Genomic DNA, 18,129 nt, shown 5'->3' with positions numbered 1-18,129 from the left:
TTGTATATGTTTATTTTTATCTCTATGGAAATAGTTGTGAATCGATCACAGGGCTCTTAACATAGGCTTTGCTTGTGTCCTTTTCCATCTGTATGTATAGAAAACCTACCAGGAAGTATTTTCCTTTTAAAATAGGGCAATGAATTTGTTATCTGTCTTTCAAGTAATTGTGATGTCTGTGAGAGGCCTGGAACACAGCCCTGTGAGGAGAGGCTGTGGGAGCTGGAGGTGTGCAGCCTGGAGAAGAGGAGGCTCAGGGGAGATCTCATTGCTGTCTACAACTATCTGAAGGGAGGCTATAGTTAGGTGGTGGTTGGTCTCTTCCCCCAGGCAACCAGCAAGAGAACAAGGGGACACAGTCTCAAACTGTGGCAGGCAGTGCGTATAAGCTGGATGTTAGGAGGAAGTTCTTGCCAGAGAGAGTGATTGGCATTGGGATGGGCTGCCCAGGGATGTACTGGAGTTGCTGTCCCTGGAGATGTTGAAGAGAAAAGCCTGTCTGAGGCACTTAGTGCCATGGTCTAGTTGATTGTCTAGGGCTGAGTGCTAGGTTGGACTGGCTGATCTTGGAGGTCTCTTCCAACCTGGTTGATTCTGTGAATTATCATTGTTTTGGGAACTTAGGAGTGCAAGAATTGTATTTCATTGTTTCAGATGTAAAGTCAAACTTTCTACTGTTACAAATCTATGAGATTTCTGCTTTGTTTATATCAGAAGTGTATGCTTTACTTCCTATTTTCTTGTGTTAGCAATGTCCTCTCACAGCTATCAGTAGCCATAGCTTAAATGGGAAAACATACCATACAAGCAAAGGAATAAATTTAGAAGCCTTTGGGATAGCTGTCTTTTACATTTATCTGGGGCTTTTTAGGTGGCAAGTATGTACCACAGCCTTCTATTGAAATTTCAAGGTCATTTTTACTTTGCTTTGAACTGTATAATTAACTATTTCCCAAAATAATTATTAGTGACTTCACTTCCTAATCTTCTGGAAAAGATCAGTGATTAGTAGATTTGTTAAAAGTTGAGCAACATAGGCTATCTAGCTAAAACACATAGTATTTAACTAGGATTTTAACATGATCTAGTAGCTTATTGCTTATATGAATGCATCTCCTTGGTATAAGATTATATTTGCACTTACTATTTTTTTTCCTGTGTGTTTGTTTCTGTGTCCTTTCTTTCTCTCTCCTTGCCCTTACAGAGATCAGAGTGTTTTGGATCCTGCTTTGGAATATGTTAAGGTAAGGTACAATTTCTTACCATCAAAATATTTGATTTGATATGTAATCAGCATTGGCATGGTATTTCCAGGCATTTAAAGGTAGATGGTGCTGCTGTCTATTATTATGTAAAAACTAGTTATATATGTCAAACTATTTTCTGTAGGCCTCAGTGAAATACTTGTGGGTGTTGTCCTAAAGCATTTTTATATTTGAGCCTCTTTTCTGTTGTGTCTACCTGTGATTATGCCTTTGTTAGCAGATTAAAAGAATCTCTATTTCTCCCTTGTGGATTTTGAGGGAAAGATCATAAAAATATCAAATTGAGGTTTATGGTTTCAGCAATGTGCTTAGTAATATTACAGTTAAAACTTCACTTCTGTGCAAAAAATTAAATGGAATCCTGGCAAAATTTTAAGTTCTGCTTTTCCTTTATACAAGACCAGAGTGCTGGCTGAGGGGAGGAAATGTGTTTTGTTAGAGTACATATTAGAGTTGAAGTATTTTTACTCTGGAGCATCAATAAATTTAAGTGGAAAAAAATAGTGCTATAGATGCTTTGGAAGAAGGCTTAAGGTTGCGGTTTTGTCCTGGGAGTCTCTTGCAGCACTGTAATTTCCACTGAATTAGTACCTTTCAACATGTTTCATTTACAAGGAATATTGTTTCTCAGAACCTTGAAAGAATCTGGCTTGTGTGTCATGTCTCTCAACAGTGTCCTCCTTTAAATGTTGAGCTTTGTTCCCTGTCTTTTAGAATACAGTAATCTTCTGAGAAGTAGCTGATAAGCACAGATTAGCCTTGAACATGGGATATTTCTGTAACTATTTGTGTGGACAGCCTAGATTTCTCAGACGCCTGAATTTCTGCTTCAGGTTTGAGTGGGATGAGGAAGAGACTGAGGAGAGCTAGTCAACAAGGTTCTGCTGCTGGAGTTCCTTCTATGGGTGTTCGTAGTTGAGGTAAATTAAGAGGTTCCCAGGCTGAACAAAGAAATAAACTAGGAGAATGTAATGCAGTATTGAGAGGGGACTGCCAAAGTGAAGTGCTGAGAATTAATTTGCCTGATAATATGGAGGGATCCTCTGCTGGACTTTCTGTCTAGGATTGAGATGGATGTAGGAATTCAGGTTTGGAAGATGAGGGGAAGAGTGAAACATAAAGTTTCATGTCAAGGGACTCCAAGGACTGCTACTGGAATTCATCTGTAAACAGTTAGCTCAGTGTTTCAAGGTCCCTGGACTGAATCCCAGCCTAAAGTTGGGTCATGTTGAAGTAGTGGAGACAGAGAAGGTCAAGAAGGCCTTCTGAAGAGTGCAGCATAAAGAGGGGATGCCAAAGGCAGCACTGGTGGATGTGTTAATTGTACTGTACTGTATATCTTGCACTATGTTGCACAGAGTACATTGTTACAGTTTTAATAACATGACCAAATAGAAGGCAGAGGTTTCACATGCCAATTCATCAATATGTGTCTTCTCTTGTTGCAGCAAGTTCTGTATTATGAATGTGGTTTCTAATCTTTTCAGCTTGTCTAGTAGGAGCTTGTCTTAGATGCTTGTCAACAGCAGTGGTGCTAAGCTTACTTATTAAAACTTTGATGTCGGGGAGCAGAGCCTGGGGAAAAGACACTTAGGAGGGAGAATATGAGGGTTGTCATACCCTTCTTTTCACTTTCATTCAGTTTTGTCTGTCTGTATCTCTGCCTTTAGTGAACTGTGAAGCTGGTCCTCAGCTCAATGGTATTATAACAGGGATTCTTGTCAAGAAGTCTTGAAGTACAATTTTAACAAGCACACAATAATATTTACCAGTAAATAGAGCCTTCCAAAATATTTTGGCAGCTGAAGTCCAGGTTACTAATGAAGCTGATGTCAGAAAACACAAGAAAATTACCATTAATGCTAAAAAGTGAACTGTCAGGATTAGTTTGTTACCAGTTTACTATGACTGTAAAAGATGTACCTGAATTCATAACAACAGGATCTTAGAGCTCCCTTTGTTGGCTTAAGTTTTAGCAGATATGTGTTCACTATCTCTTTTAATGTACCTCACAATAGCTATTACATGTTTTAACTCCTTGAAAAATTATGATGGCAGTCATAAGCCAAGTATAAACTGCAGGACTAACCTACTGAAGTTAGGAAGCTGAAAGAATAGATTTCTGTAGTATCTCGCTGTGCTTGTACTACTGGTGCCATCTGTGCAAGCCTATTTGACTTATGTGTATGCCAGTTGGGTAGGCTTTGATCGGTGTTGCCTAATTAGTGCTAAAAATATGCTTTTAAATGAAAAAAGGTAGTAAGAGAAGAAAGAAAATTAGCATTTTTGGGAAGCCTATTTTGCTGATAACTGAAGTTCTGAGAGAGATTCACATTCCTTATGCACAGGAAAATATAGTTAGTGTTGTCTCTAGACAGAGATGTGTTGGTTGACTGAAAACACATCAACTTGACTATTAAGCATGTATGATGTATCAGGCATACATCAAAACTAACACTAGAGCAAGCTAATTCTACATAAGATCTTGATAGAACCAACCAGGTTGGAAGAGACCTCCAAAGTCATCCAGTCCAACCTAGCACCCAGCCCTGTCCAATCAACTAAACTTATTTTCTTTCTTTTTGCCATTCAAACCATAAAGAGAAGAGAGACTTTGGATTAATATCTTGTAAAAATCAGCATTGCATTGAAAGTAGTACATAGCACAAATGTACCATGTATTGGTGTAGTCCATCTGCTGTTTATTTTACCCAAGACTTACAGTCCCAAGAAAAGTGTACTGTGTTAGGGTCCTGAGGGTTCTGATCAGCTCTTAAATGTCCTGAGCAGCCTCACTTAGGACCTCCACCGACACTCACTGAGGAAGGGCTTAAATATCTCAGAGCATTCAGGCCTTGCCTGAGCTGTGTGTTAATATGTGCCTGCCCCAGCACGGCTGCTGAAGTGCTTTGTAGGAAGCCCTGGGTGGACCTTGAGCCTGGCCTGTTAGTCTGTCCTTCCTGATGTAAATTGGACTGTGATAAGACCTCTTGGTTTCATCATCTTGCTCAGCTTACCTGCATCTTGATGCTGTCGAACTGCACCTGCTTGGTGTGTTGCCTACCCTGTGCTTCTGGATCACCTTCCCTTAGGGAGCAGCCCCACTCTTGCTTTTCCTTGATGGGCTAATTGTATCTGCCTTTCTGAAAGATCCACTGTGATTGAATATGTGCTGTCCTCATAACTGATCCACTTTACCAGGCATACCTAGTCTCCTTCAGTTCAAAGACAAGCAGCAAGTTTTAAACTAGTTCTATTTAAAACCTGATTTTAAGAAGGGAATCTAGGCACAGAGCTGATCCTACAGCTTCACAGTTGCAAAGTAGCGCTGTTTCTGCAGTGACGCAGGAATGCTGCTTCAGCTTCTTGTGAGTCCTGTAAGAATGATAAATGATACTTGCTGGCAGTGTGATCAGTGACTCTCCAGAACTGGATAATCCACTCATGTTTGAGTAGAAGTAACTCAGTACAGCGTGGTGTTTTTCCACTGTGCTGTGTTTCACAGTGGAAAGAGTATCATAGAATGGTTTAGATTGGAAGGGACCTCAAAGATCGTCCAGTTCCAACCCCCAGCCATAGGAAGGGACACCTCCCACTAGAACCTGGCCTTGAACACCTCCACAAAGGGAGCATCCACAACCTCCCTGGGCAGCCTGTTCCAGTGTCTCACCACTCTCACTGGAAAGAACCCTTTCCTAACATCTAGTTTCAATCTCCCCTCTTCCAGTTTAAACCCTTTGTCCTGTCATTATAAGACCTTGTACATAGTCCCTCCCCAGCCTTCCCATAGGCCCCCTTATTGTAGTGTTTATTATGACTGTAGTGACTACAAGCAGACACTGCTGTACAGGGCAGAAAGACTTATGCTGAACTTGGAAGCTGAGTGTATAAATTTGCTTTTTATGCAGACCTTTCATTGCTAGAATCTGGTAATTAAAAGTTGTATAAATAATTCCTTATGTTTAGGAGGACTTGGGACAGAGGAAAGCCAAAATAAATTGGATTTTATCCTGTACTATTCCATTCAAGATAGAAAACAGAAAGCACTGATGAGAAAATTAATACCTCTGAAGGCTTTTAAAGAATGTTCTATGCACTATAGTTTCTAATACTTTACATCTCAGAAATGACAGTGTCTTGCATCTTGAATATTGATGTAATAGTTCATTCAGTATAAAGAGAGCTTATTATGCAAAAGCAAGTTCTAAGGAGAAAAAAAAAAAGTACTAATTTGCTGAAGTCTGAGTACTGAAGTTTTCGTATGCCTTCAACCCTTCCTTTGTCCTCACAGTGCTGCTGAAACCATGGTCACAGTTAAATGGCTCTTTCAGGGTAAAAAAAAAACCCTTTCATGGTAGCAGTGAAAACAGGCCAGGCTGCTTGAGTCAGGCTGCTAACCAAGTCATGAAAGAGGTTTACAGGCACAATAGCACGTTGTACATCCTGTGAGATTTTTACAAGTTTTATGAGCCAAATAATAGATCCATTGGTAGTCTCAGCAGGTTCTTCCCACACCCTGAGCCTGCATATCCACAGAACAGACTCCTGCAGAGGAGAAAGGATCAAGTGCTGGCAGATTTGATTGTGTCAGAAAGCTTCTTGTGGGTTGTTTTGATCAAATCCATGTGAACTAAAGATAGCTTTCTGTCCCATTCCTATTCACTGTAAATACTTTAGGATATTTTAATAGAAGAGAGTGGTGAGACGCTGGAATGGGTTGCCCAGGGAGGTGGTTGAGGCCCCATGCCTGGAGGTGTTTAAGGACAGGCTGGATGAGGCTGTGGCCAGCCTGATCTAGGGTAGGGCATCCCTGCTGTGGTGGTTTGGGTGTTACCTGCCCCCACACACTTATGAAAATCAAACTAGAGTCAGCCACTCTGGAAACTGAATGAATGAAGCTATAATTAGCACAATATACAAGCAGATATTTACAATATACACAGAAATATACAAGTTAAAAAGTAATACAGAAACACAACAGCCCTCCTAGATACCAGAATCCCCAGGAGGGGCTCTCAATCACCCTTCCAGCCCTCTACCTTACCCCAGACTTTGCCTTGGATTCAAGGTAAGTTTGAAGGGTTGGCCAGAGGGGTTAGGAAGCAGGTGGATTAGTCAGGCAGCAAGTTAAGTTAGAGAGAGAAGTTCCTGCAGCCCCAGAGACAGAGAGCAACTCTTATCTATATTTATGTTCTTGTTTTTATACCTCTTGGCAAGCCTATGAGTGAAGTAGACAATCACCATTGTTTCCTTTTCACAGCCTATAATCTAATTCTTCTCACCAAAATATCCCAGCTGGGCTCAAACTAGCACATCTGCACATGGCAGGGGGGTTTGAACTAGATGATCCTTGTGGTCCCTTCCAACCCTGACTGATTCTCTAAGTCTGTGCTGTAATCATTAAGGCTGTATGAGGTTGGAAATAAATGCTGTAATGAAAACCTTTTGAGCTTTTTCTGTGGAGATAGTGCTAAAACATACAGAATCCTTATCAGTGCGGAGTTGATGAGTACTATTACAACCTGAGGTTTTGGAATTGTAGTTTAAAAATAAAAAAAGAATCCATGACTGTCTGCTCACCATGGTCATGAGGGAAGTTTATATTTAGATTTGAACTTGAAAAAAACTGCCACTGGTCTATGGAAGTTACAGCTGCAGAAAAATGTTATTTCCTTGTGAAGTTCTGCTGAAGGATTCTTGTTTGTCTCGTCCCTGCAGTGTGCATTTTCCCTCTACTTTTACACCCTGATTTTGTGTTAGGAAGCAAACTGTCATAAATTATTATCATTTATGGTGGCTTTCGTGAGCACCACTGAAAATAAAGTTTTGTTGATGTTCTGGTATGTTTGGTTATTCTCTGTAGCTTGGGAAGATGGGAAAATGTCTTGTGGTTTTAACTTCAGGGAACTTTAATCAGGTGGTGAGGTTTATTGATGCACAGTTTATTCATAGTGTTGTGGATGCAAATCAGATATATATGTGGGTACTTGACTCTCATCATTCTAATGGCTGTTACAAGAAGGTAATATGGTAAGAATACTATCAGAAGTGAAGTTTGTGTGTGTATTGGAAATTAATAATAGTTATAAATTATTAATTTCTGTATGAATATTAATTTGTATTATTACTATTCAAAAATTGGGTCAATTCCCTGAGCTTCTTTGGATTTTTGGTCGACAGGAAGCAATTGCACAGGATTAAACAGTTGAAACAATCAGAACTTGGAAAATAATAATGTGAAAACAGGAAAATTCTGACTATGCTTATGGAGTCTTGGCATTCACTCCAGCATATGTATTGAAAATGCTTTTGGTCTCCTGTAAGGAAGTCTTCTGTATCAAAGACACTTTCAAACTTGTGATAATGATCCCAGAGTAAAATACAAATTATTCTAGGCAGAGGGGAGAGATGCTGCCAAACTGGCAGGTGTGAGCTGCATACACGTGGCCACCTTTAATGAGCCACAAACGAGGAGAGGCAGGAAGGTTCCATGGAAACAGGCTGGTGCAGAAAGGCTAACGCAGAAAGGTTCACCTTTCTAAGTCATCCCCCTTTAAATAGTTAATTTTGAAAATGAAACTGGCCAATAGGCACTAGCACCATTGTTCTGGCCAATGGTTTCAAGGCTTCCTGCCTCCTTTGGCCATGCAGGCACGTTGAGAGCAGCGCAGGACACCTGACACGTGGTGCTAAGCCCCCCAGCCCTCAAGGCTTTGCTGGGGCCAAACCCTTATTGTTTGCTCATCTAACTCTCTACCAGACCCCGGCACAACAGGAGGAGGAGAGCAAGGGTTAAACTGGCCTGGCAGGATTTATGCCCTATCAGGACAATATGTGTCTAGGTGTGTTTGGGAAAGTTTAGGAAAAGAAAAATTAAATCCGAGTCACTATGACAAATAGTCACAGTCTGGGGAAGAATTCTTCCTGATGACACAGAAATTTGCTTGCAGTGAGCCTATTTTGGACTTGGAAATATAGTAATGAAATCCATATCCTGCTAGGAAAGTTGCCAACTAACACTGCATCTCTGTTTGTGAGCTGTTGCATATCGCTGTTCTGTGGGGACTTGCTGGGTGAGACGCAAGTTGTGACTTGTGAGCAAAAGCTGTATTTGGCTTCTGCATTGTCTGACAGTGACACTTGGTACCTGAAGGAATGCCTGACACTAAGGCACCAAATGAGGATGAGGAGATGGCCTCATCCAGTCTTTTCTTGAACCTCTCCAGGGACTGCAATTCCACCACCTCCCTGGGCCGCCCATTCCAATGCCAATCACTTTCTCTGGGAAGAAATTCCTCCTAACATCCAGTATAGACCTTCCCCAGCACAACTTGAGACTGTGTCCCCTTGTTCTATTGCTGGTTGCCTGGCAGAAGAGACCAACCCCACCTGGCTACAGCCTCCCTTCAGGTAGTTGTAGACAGCAATGAGGTCACCCCTGAGCCTCCTCTTCTCCAGCCTAAATGCCCCCAGCTCCCTCAGCCTCTCCTCACAGGACTGTGTTCCAGGTCCCTCACCAGCTTTGTCACCCTTTTCTGGACACATTCCAGTATCTCAACATCTCTCTTGAATTGAGGAGCCCAGAACTGGACACAGCACTCAAGGTGTGGCCTGACTGCTGCTGAGTACAGGGGAAGAATAACCTCCCTTGTCCTACTGGCCACGCTCTTCCTGATCCAGGCCAGGATGCCATTGGCTCTTCTGGCCACCTGGGCACACTGCTGCCTCATGTTCAGCTACTATCTACCAGCGCCTCCAGGTCCCTTTCTTCCTGGCTGCTCTCCAGCCACTCTGTCCCCAGCCTGTAGTACTGCTTGGGGTTGTTGTGGCCGCAGTATAGGACCCTGCACTTGGCGTTATTAAATCTCATCCCATTGACCTCTGCCCACCCAGTTCAGTAAGAACTGGAGCTTCACAAAAGCAGTTGCCTTTTGTGTTCAAGATATATAATTCAGAATCATAAGATCCTGTTAGAGCTTATCCAATGTTAAATATCTGTCTCCCGAGGAAAATGTTCCCTTCTGATGCTTGATTGGGTAGTCGCCAGTTATACACTGCCCTCTGCTGGAGAGAGAACACTGCCTGTGTTTGTTCTTTGCTTAAGTCTGCTATCAAAACCAGGTTTTTCGTTATCGTTGTAACTTTTGTAGTCATTTCGTAGCATTTCAGTTAGGAATTGGTTGCTTTTTTCTTCGGAGGCACAGAACTGGGAGGTTGAGGGGGGAGGAGAAGGGAAGATTTGGCCTCTCCCCATCATTAAGTTGTAGATGTAGGTTGTAGAAAGATCTTGAGAAATCTGTTGGGGAGTCTCTGATTTGTTCAAAATGTTATGATTTGTTCAAAACCTCCAGCAAAAGAAACTTCTTAACCTCCCAAGATAATCTGTTCTACCTCCAAACTGGATTATGCTAACGGCCTTTTCATTATTACTGTGGGAGGGTTTTCCCTTGAAATGTAATGTAAATCACCTTTATGCATATGATTTTTTTTTTCTGTGCCCATTTGTCCATATATCTTCTTTTTGCTACCTTGCTTTAATTTTCTAGTGGGTTATGTTTCAGCTATTGCAATAAGATGGACAAATCATCTTGTCTTGTACTTTGAATCTGTTCTGCTAACAGTCAAGTTTCAGGTAATACATCTTTTCCCTGAGCTTATAGGAGGCTTCTTTTTTACACCATGTGCTGTTTCTTTACTTAGAAGGCACAACTATTTCTTTATGTATGATATTTGTTTCTGAAAGCTTTCAGCAGCCAAGGGTGGGGGGAGAACCACGTGTTATGGTTTGTCTGTTACCCGACCCCCCACACTTAAGAAAATCGCCCAGAGTAGACTCAGTGGCTGCAAATTAAAGAATGAAGCTTTATATTTACAGCTTAGCACAATATACAAGCAGATATTTACCATATATACAGCTATAGACAGAAATATTCAAGTTAAAAAGTAATACAGAAACCAGAGTCCCCAGGAGGGGCTCTCAAACACCTTTCCACCCCTCTACCTTATCCCAGAGTTTGCCTTACGTTCAAGATGAGTTTGGAGGGTCAGCCAGGGGGGTTAGGAAGCAGACAGATTAGTTAATAAGTGGCAGGTTAGAGAGAGAGGTGCATGCAGCCAGAGCCCAAGAGCAACTCTGTTATCTGTATTTAAGTTCTTGTTTTTATCCATCTCAGCAAGCCTATGAGTGCAGTAGACATCACCAGTGTTTTCTTTTCACAGCCTATAATCTAATTCTTCTCACCAAAATATCCCAGTGAGGCTCAAACTAGCATGACATGAGATGTGGAGCTGAAATTGAAGTAGTCAGATTTCCCTAAAGCCATTATGAGAATCTTGCTCTATTTATTTGGAGTTAATGAAAACTCATTTTGTTTGATACATGTGCTGTAGTCTAGTTGATTGGACAGGGCTGGGTGATAGGTGGGACTGGATGATCTTGGAAGTCTCTTCCAACCTGGTTGATTCTATGATAATTAGTGCTGGAATCTTGCATCCAGATTTCAGTACTTTCTCATGTTGGATTTTGTTTGACCAACAAGCTAGTCTCTGAAAAGATTTAGCATTTCTGCAGTCTTTGGAGGGCAAAGTGATGAAATCCCTATGCTGGTGTTTGCAGTAGATGTGCAGGAATTATGATTCTACAACTCCTCAAGACAATGCACTGTTTAGTCTACTGTCCTAGTTCATGTTTTCCTACTAGAGTGATTACAAAGTTAGCCTGCTACTGTTTGAGGCTTTTTGTTCTTTCCTAGCCCCCAGTTCCTGAATGACCTGATGAACTCCAGGATCTGGGTTGGGGTGAATTTATGGATTGGGATGTGGTTTTTTTGGTGTTGGGTGTTTTTATTTGAGAGACTTCATGTGTATGTGTTTTGTTGGGTTTGCTTGGCTTAGTTTATTTTTTAGCATACTGGGGGGTTGTTAGTGTGGGGGTTGGCTTTTTTGGGGGTGTTTTTTTATGGTGTATATTTGTGGTTTTGTTTTGTTTTCCTTGTGAATGATAAACCTCCTAAGGATTCAGTTCAGTGGATAGTGACTTTCCATTGATTCCAGTCTTTATTATGCAGTCTTTTAGTAGTGATGCTTGCATTTCCTTCTCATGCTGGAATGGATTATTTTGCTTATGGAGCATTTTCTGTCATGCTGAGTATGCTTTGGTAAATGATGTTGCAAATTCTTAGAGCAGCATGCATTCTTTCTATTTGCTGATGGTTAATCTTACATCTGACCTATTATGAGTTGGACCATCTTAATGTGTGTGTTTTCTTGTATTATTCCTATGTATTTCAGCTTTTATATACATATGTAAATATGTAAGGGGACGCAGTCTCAAGTTGTGGCAGGGGAGGTCTAGGCTGGATGTTAGGAGGAAGTACTTGCCAGAGAGAGTGACTGGCATTGGAATGGGCTGCCCAGGGAGGTGGTGGAGTCAACATCCCTGGAGGTGTTCAAGAAAAGCCTGGCTGAGGCACTTAGTGCCATGGTCTAGTTGATTGGACAGGGCTGGGTGCTAGGTTGGACTGGATGATCTTGGAGGTCTCTTCCAACCTGGTTGATTCTATGATTCTATTTTGGGTCTTTCAGTATTATTCCACTAAAATTATGCCATAAAGGTGATTTTTGGATTCTTTCCATAATTTTTAAGATGGATGACAAGCAAGAGGTGACTGGGATATGAAAACGTATATACATTTAAACTAACTGAAGTAAGGTTTTGCTATAGAGGATTTAAGTATATGTAAGCATAGAAACCACAAGGGGGAGTGAGTATATAGCTTGTGGAAAGCAGATTAAAAGCATTTCAGGAGCTCATATTGTAAAGCCGTGGAGGTAAAGCTCTTAATTTCTTGAAGCTATGTTCACTGACAATAATTAGAGCAAGGCTAGAGCATTGTGTGTGTTTGTGCATGTTGCCTCTTTTTGAACATGTACTGTTTAGACACAGTCTGGCCTGTAGAGAGGGCAGCAGAAGGAGCAGGAGTACATTTCATTTGAGATGCCATCTTGTAATGTGTGCAAAGGAGTGGATTTGCCTGAGATTTTCTGTGTTGGATGCAACTGAAAACTGAACACCTGCACAAATGCAGGAGTATAATTTTGTGTTGGCTATTTAGAATACCCAGAGACTGTGTCCATGCCCTCAAATCTTTCTGTTAGTAAAATGTTGAAAGGGATGTGCATGAGCTGAGGTGAGCTTGCTGCTTTTGCTTCATCAAAATGTGTTGTGCAAAACTATGAGGGGGAGGCAGGCCTCTTGAATGCATACGTGCTGATAAAGATGTTCCAAAGACTGAGCTCCAGCAGAGCCCAAGTTGACTTGCGAGTTTTATTTTCAAGTGCCACACTTCCTAGATCCCCCTTTGTATAAAAGTATTTCAGGGTATTCAGGAGCTTTAGGTAAATAGTTGATTTTTTTTAATTCATCTACTTATCCTGATGAAGTATTTTTGATCTTTGAATGATATTTGGAATTGTTGTAAGTCTCAGACCAACGCTTTACTTTGACAGGGCTGTGAAGGCTTTCAAAACAGAAATCTGAAGTTAGCAATTGTGTTAATGGCTGCTTTTTGTACGTGAGAAAGCTCTTGCGTGCTGCCCAGCAAAGCTGAATTTAGACTAAGGGCAGCTAAGTCAGAAGAGAAGAGAAAATATAAGCTGTAAGTTATGAACTAATTCTGAACAAAGGGAGAGTCATGACTGTTTCATAGCTTCTTTCCTTCCACTCCCCTCCCCCTATCCCCACTCAGGGAATACAGTGAAGGAAAGATGGGTGAGACATTAGAAAAACTGCTTTATATTTGTACGTGAGTTGGCAGTAGATGGAGCTCAAGAATATGTATACTAATTTTTGGTAGCATGAATAAAACCTGCTGGTGGCTTCTTAAAAGGAAGATGGCTTGTGGGAAAAGCAGTGTTGTTACCAGAGGACTTTGAAGTTTGTATATTTTAGTTATAAAAGGTCAGATTTTTCAAAGGTATTTGGATGCCTTAAAGTGCAAATTAGGATTTAGCATAAACAGGTTGGGTGCATATTTCCTCTAGCTGCCAATCTGGGGTTTAGAGTCAGATTTTCAGAGTGGTTTTCTGAAGCACCATTGAAATCTAAATAGATGCAAATTCTGTTTTCTCACTGTTCCTGTACAGCTGCAGTGTATTTCTGGTTTTGCCTCACGTAGAAAGGAGGAAGAAATTATGCTGACCTCTCCCATACCACACCTGTCCAATGCAAACAAGTGTGATTGCTGTTGCAGCTGTATCTGTTGGTTTATGAGAAGCTGCACTACCAGCAGCCTGCGGGAAGTGAGGTTACAGAAAAGAACATGGAGGAGACAGTTCTAGAGGGGGTTGACACAGGATTGGTAGGACATGAGCTCAGTGGTGGGATTATGTGCACCTGTAGGCAGTTGAATTAGGAACACATCAAAGTAAGCAATGATAGCTGACAGTGTTGTCATCCCTTTTTTTACTTATTCTACCCTTAAAGTGTTTATCTATGGGCACTACCTGTATTTGAGGCATTGTGATGGTTTTGGGTGTTATGTGCCCCCCCACACTTTGGAAATCACCCTAATCCTTCTCACCAAAACATTCTAGCTAGCTTCAAACTAGCACAGGCATCTAACAGAACTTTGCTAGAAGTGATGGGCCATATCTGAAGGATTCAGTACTCAGACTAAGTGGTAGTGGACATTGTAAAGATGTTTGTGTGGACAAATAATTTATCAGATGCTGTCCTCTGTTTCCTGACATTTTCTTCCATTACAAAGAAGAAAGTAAGTATTAAATGAAGAATGTTTCAATCTGAAGATTTGAAGGTTGCCATTTTCTTTGGGGCTTTTCTTTCAAGTTATATTCACAATATCCTTTAATACAACCTTTTAGATGCTATTTTATAGCCAGAGGCAGGCACAAGCACAGTCAGATCATGTGTATGCACTGTGTAACCAGGATGTTCCCTTATTCCATATGTCATCTTTAATCCAGTGAGGGTGAGCAGTGTGCTTTGGATTGGCTACGTGCTATACCAAATCAGATTGTTGATCTTGACCTTTGTATGGCACACCATACCTTCTTTCATTTACAGCTGCCTGGATTGTTTACTTCTGTTTAGTGGAGAGGATTCTAAAGGTTTATATATATTTCACTGGATAGTTAGGCTTAAATGGTTTTTGACGTAGTATAAAACAACAGTGCCAGACTACTAATTCTTTCATCTCATTTAGTGTGAAAATATTTTGCTGCAATATGAAACCCAAGATCATAATTCTGTGTGTGAATTACAAGCAATTCTATGAACATGAGTGGTATTTGGTTCAAAGCAGTTTCTTTGTACCTCTGCAGACTGTTTTGATTACTTCAGACTGCTTGTGATTTTTTTTTTTTTAAGTTTTTATATTTTTGTGGAGTTTGGTTGCTTTAGAATCATAGAATCAACCAGGTTGGAAGAGACCTCCAAGCTTATCCAGTCCAGCCTATCACCCAGCCCTATCCAGTCAACTAGATCATGACACTAAGTGCCTCATACAGGTTTTTTTTAAACACTTCCAAGGATGGTAACTCCACCACCTCCTTGGGCAGCCCATTCCAATGCCAATCACTCTTTCTGGCAAGAGCTTCCTCCTAACATCCAGCCCGTACCTCCTCCAGCACAACTTGAGAATGTGTCCCCTTGTTCTGTTGCTGGTTGCCTGGGGGAAGAGGCCAACCCCCACCTGGCTACAGCCTCCCTTCAGGTAGTTGTAGACAGCAATGAGGTCACCCCTGAGCCTCCTTTTCTCCAGGCTGCACACCCCCAGCTCCCTCAGCATCTCCTCACAGGGCTGTGTTCCAGGTCTCTCACCAGCATCTCTGGATGCGTTCAAGCACCTCAACATCTCTCTTGAATTGAGAAGCCCAAAACTGGACACAGTACTCAAGGTGTGACCTGGCCAGTGCTGAGTACTAGGAAAGAATAACCTCCCTTTACTCCAGCCATTTACAACTGTGAGGCCATAGAAGGTTTTTTGTCTGTTTTTCTTTTTTGATGAAGAGATTAAAAGAAATCAAACCACACACACCCACTTCCCCAAAGAAATTATCCCTGTATTCTCTCTTGTTTGACCAGTACATTTAAAGTAGACTAAAAGGATTTCCCCAGAGCGGGTTTGTACGCCCCAGTGTGAAGGCTTCCAACTCCTACATATGCATTGTAATGCGAGTGGAGCTGGACACAGTTCAGGTGTGTCATGGGAACAGTCTCCATACACAGTGCTGGTAAGTGTAATTTAAATCAAACCATGAAAACCACCCTAAATAACTCTAGAGACTTTGTAGCAGCACAGATGGGGTCAGCAGAGACACGTTGCTTTTTCTTGCTAAGGAAACTTTAGGAACCTAACAGAATATATATCATAGAATCAAGCAGGTTGGAAGAGACTTCCACGATCATCCAGTCCAGCCTAGCACTCAGCCCTATCCAGTCATCTAGATCATGTAACTAAGTGCCTCATCCAGTCTTTTCTTTTAACACCTCCAGGGGTGGTGACTCCACCACCTCCCTGGGCAGCCCATTCCAATGGCAAATCACTCTATTTTTGAAGAACTTCCTCCTAACATGACCTGACCAGTGCAGAGTACAGGGGAAGAATAACCTCTCTTGTCCTCCTGGCCACACTCTTCCTGATCCAGGCCAGGATGCCACTGGCTCTCTTGGCCACCTGGGCACACTGCTGGCTCATGTTCAGCTACTGTCTACCAGTACCCTCAGGTCCCATTTTTTCCTGGCTGCTCTCCAGCCACTCTGGCCCCAGCCTGTAGCACTACTTGGGTTCGTTGTGGCCACAGTATAGGCCACAGTAAGGCTTGGCCTTATTAAATCTCATCCCATTGGCCTCTGCCCATCCAGCCAGGCAGCCTGTCAGGGTCCCTCTGCAAGGCTCTCCTACCCTCCAGCAGATCAACAGCTGTTCTTGTGGCCTTGAAAGCTCACATGACCTTGAATTCTATTTATTTAGGGATCATTTATTAATAAACTTAGTTGTCACAACCATTCATCCTTAGAGATTAGGCAATTATTGGATATTTTAAGATCCCTGGCAAGAATCTTTTAAATCAAATAAATAAATCTAGTGGTTGATATTTTGCTGCTGGAAAGCATTAGAAATGCATCAATACATTAACTTAGCTGAAAAAATGTATTTAATGTTTCTAAGGTGCAAGAAACATGCTTTATTTCTCATGTGCAAACTGTAAGAACCCAAAGTGGCAGCAAAAATTAGTGCAACAGGAGAGTGTAAGTGTGGCTAAACCATCATTTGGTTCTCTGTATTCACAAATGTAAATCCTATCTAGATGTGAACTGTTATTTGAAGCAGCCTGAAAGCTATTTTAAGTCATGCTGACTGGAAACAGCTCCATGATAGCAACCAGTGCAGAAGCTGTTGTGCTGTTGCCCAGAGGTTTCTTATGTACTCATTGGGATTGCTTCCAGTAGTCCTTATTGTCAGAGTGCTGTAACACAGTGTCATGCAAAGGCTCTGGCTCTTAAGAATGCCATCCATTTTTTGTGCTATATGTGCAGAAGTCATGCTAACCTTTACTAAAACCAAAGCTCCCATTAGTTTAGTTTAATTACATTCACATCTAAGTTAAGTTTGTTCTTTCCTACCACTTATACTGTTGATAAAGTGTTAGCAGCTGCTGCATGAAATTGTGTAGTATTGTGTCTTAAAGTTCCATATTCCTGGCTTCCTCACAGCATACAGGATTCTTCATTACAGACAGGAGATAAGGAACTGGGAATCACCAATTGTAGTTGATGCCCTGCTGCTCATAGAGCTGTCAATCTAGCAAAGCTTTTTTGCTGCTGCCTAGTAACAAGCCTTTCAAATGAAAAGTAGACGTGGCCACAATGAATTAGGCAAAATTTACTTTCCAGATTGAACTACACTACTCCCATTGAAGGGGGCTACAATCCAGGAATTCTGATGAAGGTAAGGCTGGATAGAAGTAGGTAATGGCTGGACTTGGTGCACTCAATGGTCTTAAAGGTCTTTTCCAACCAAAATGATTTTGTGTTCCTTTGCTTTTAGTGGGGAAAAGACTGGAGGGGGAATCTAGGTCCTGTTGAAAAACATTGGGAAGATGATTCATACACAAAGGTTTCATTCTTTGTCTCCCTTGTGCTCTTCACTACTTGTTTAAGGGGAAAGAACCACACTGAGAATTACATCATTTGAACTAGAGTCATAAAATCACAGATGTTAGAAGTTGGAAGGGACCTCTAGAGGTCATCTAGTCCAACTCCCCTGCCAAAGCAGGATCACCTAGGCCAGGCCACACAGGAATGAGTCCAGGCAAGTTTTGAAAGTCTCCAGAGAAGGAGACTCCACAGCCTCTCTGGGTAGCTTGCTCCAGTAAAGAAGTTTCTCCTCACGGTGAGGTGGAGCCTCCTGTGTTCCAGCTTATGCTTGTTCCTTGTCCTATCACTGGGCATCACTAAAAAGAGACTGCCACCTTCATCTTGACACCCATTCCTCAGATGTTTGATAAGATCCACTCTCAGCCTTCTCCACTCAAGACTAAACAGCCCGGGGTCTCTCAGTCTGTCTTCACAGGATAGATGTTCCAGTCAATAATATCTGTAGCCCTCTGTTGGACTCTCTCCAGCAAATCTCTCTGTCTTGAATTGGGAAGCCCAAATCCCACTAAGTATCCCTGGGTAAGCATGTCATACGAGAAGCTGCAAAAGTAGTAGCTCTTTCTGTAAGACATGATTGTATGTGTGAAGTTACCAAGGCATGGGAAATGTGAATTTAGCTAGTGAACTACAGCAATAGATGGATTTGCAACCTAGAACCTGACAAAGCAGGAAAACAGGAGTACT

General features: G+C 41.7%; 1 protein-coding gene across 6 annotated transcripts in view; it reads left to right on the top strand.

The window, feature by feature from the left end:
• BCAR3 (BCAR3 adaptor protein, NSP family member) overlaps nt 1-18,129 on the top strand; it is a 98,067-nt gene that overhangs the window by 57,792 nt on the left and 22,146 nt on the right. For all 6 annotated transcript variants that reach the window (XM_064148031.1, XM_064148032.1, XM_064148034.1 and 3 more), the window contains exon 3: nt 1,205-1,244. In XM_064148031.1, coding sequence (XP_064004101.1) covers nt 1,205-1,244 — 40 coding nt within the window. The remainder of the gene's footprint in view (nt 1-1,204; nt 1,245-18,129) is intronic.

Source organism: Pogoniulus pusillus, chromosome 8, assembly GCF_015220805.1.
Source record: "Pogoniulus pusillus isolate bPogPus1 chromosome 8, bPogPus1.pri, whole genome shotgun sequence".
NCBI classification, from domain to species: domain Eukaryota; kingdom Metazoa; phylum Chordata; class Aves; order Piciformes; family Lybiidae; genus Pogoniulus; species Pogoniulus pusillus.
Note: the sequence above shows the minus strand (reverse complement) of the source record. Positions and strands in the feature narration are given on the sequence as shown.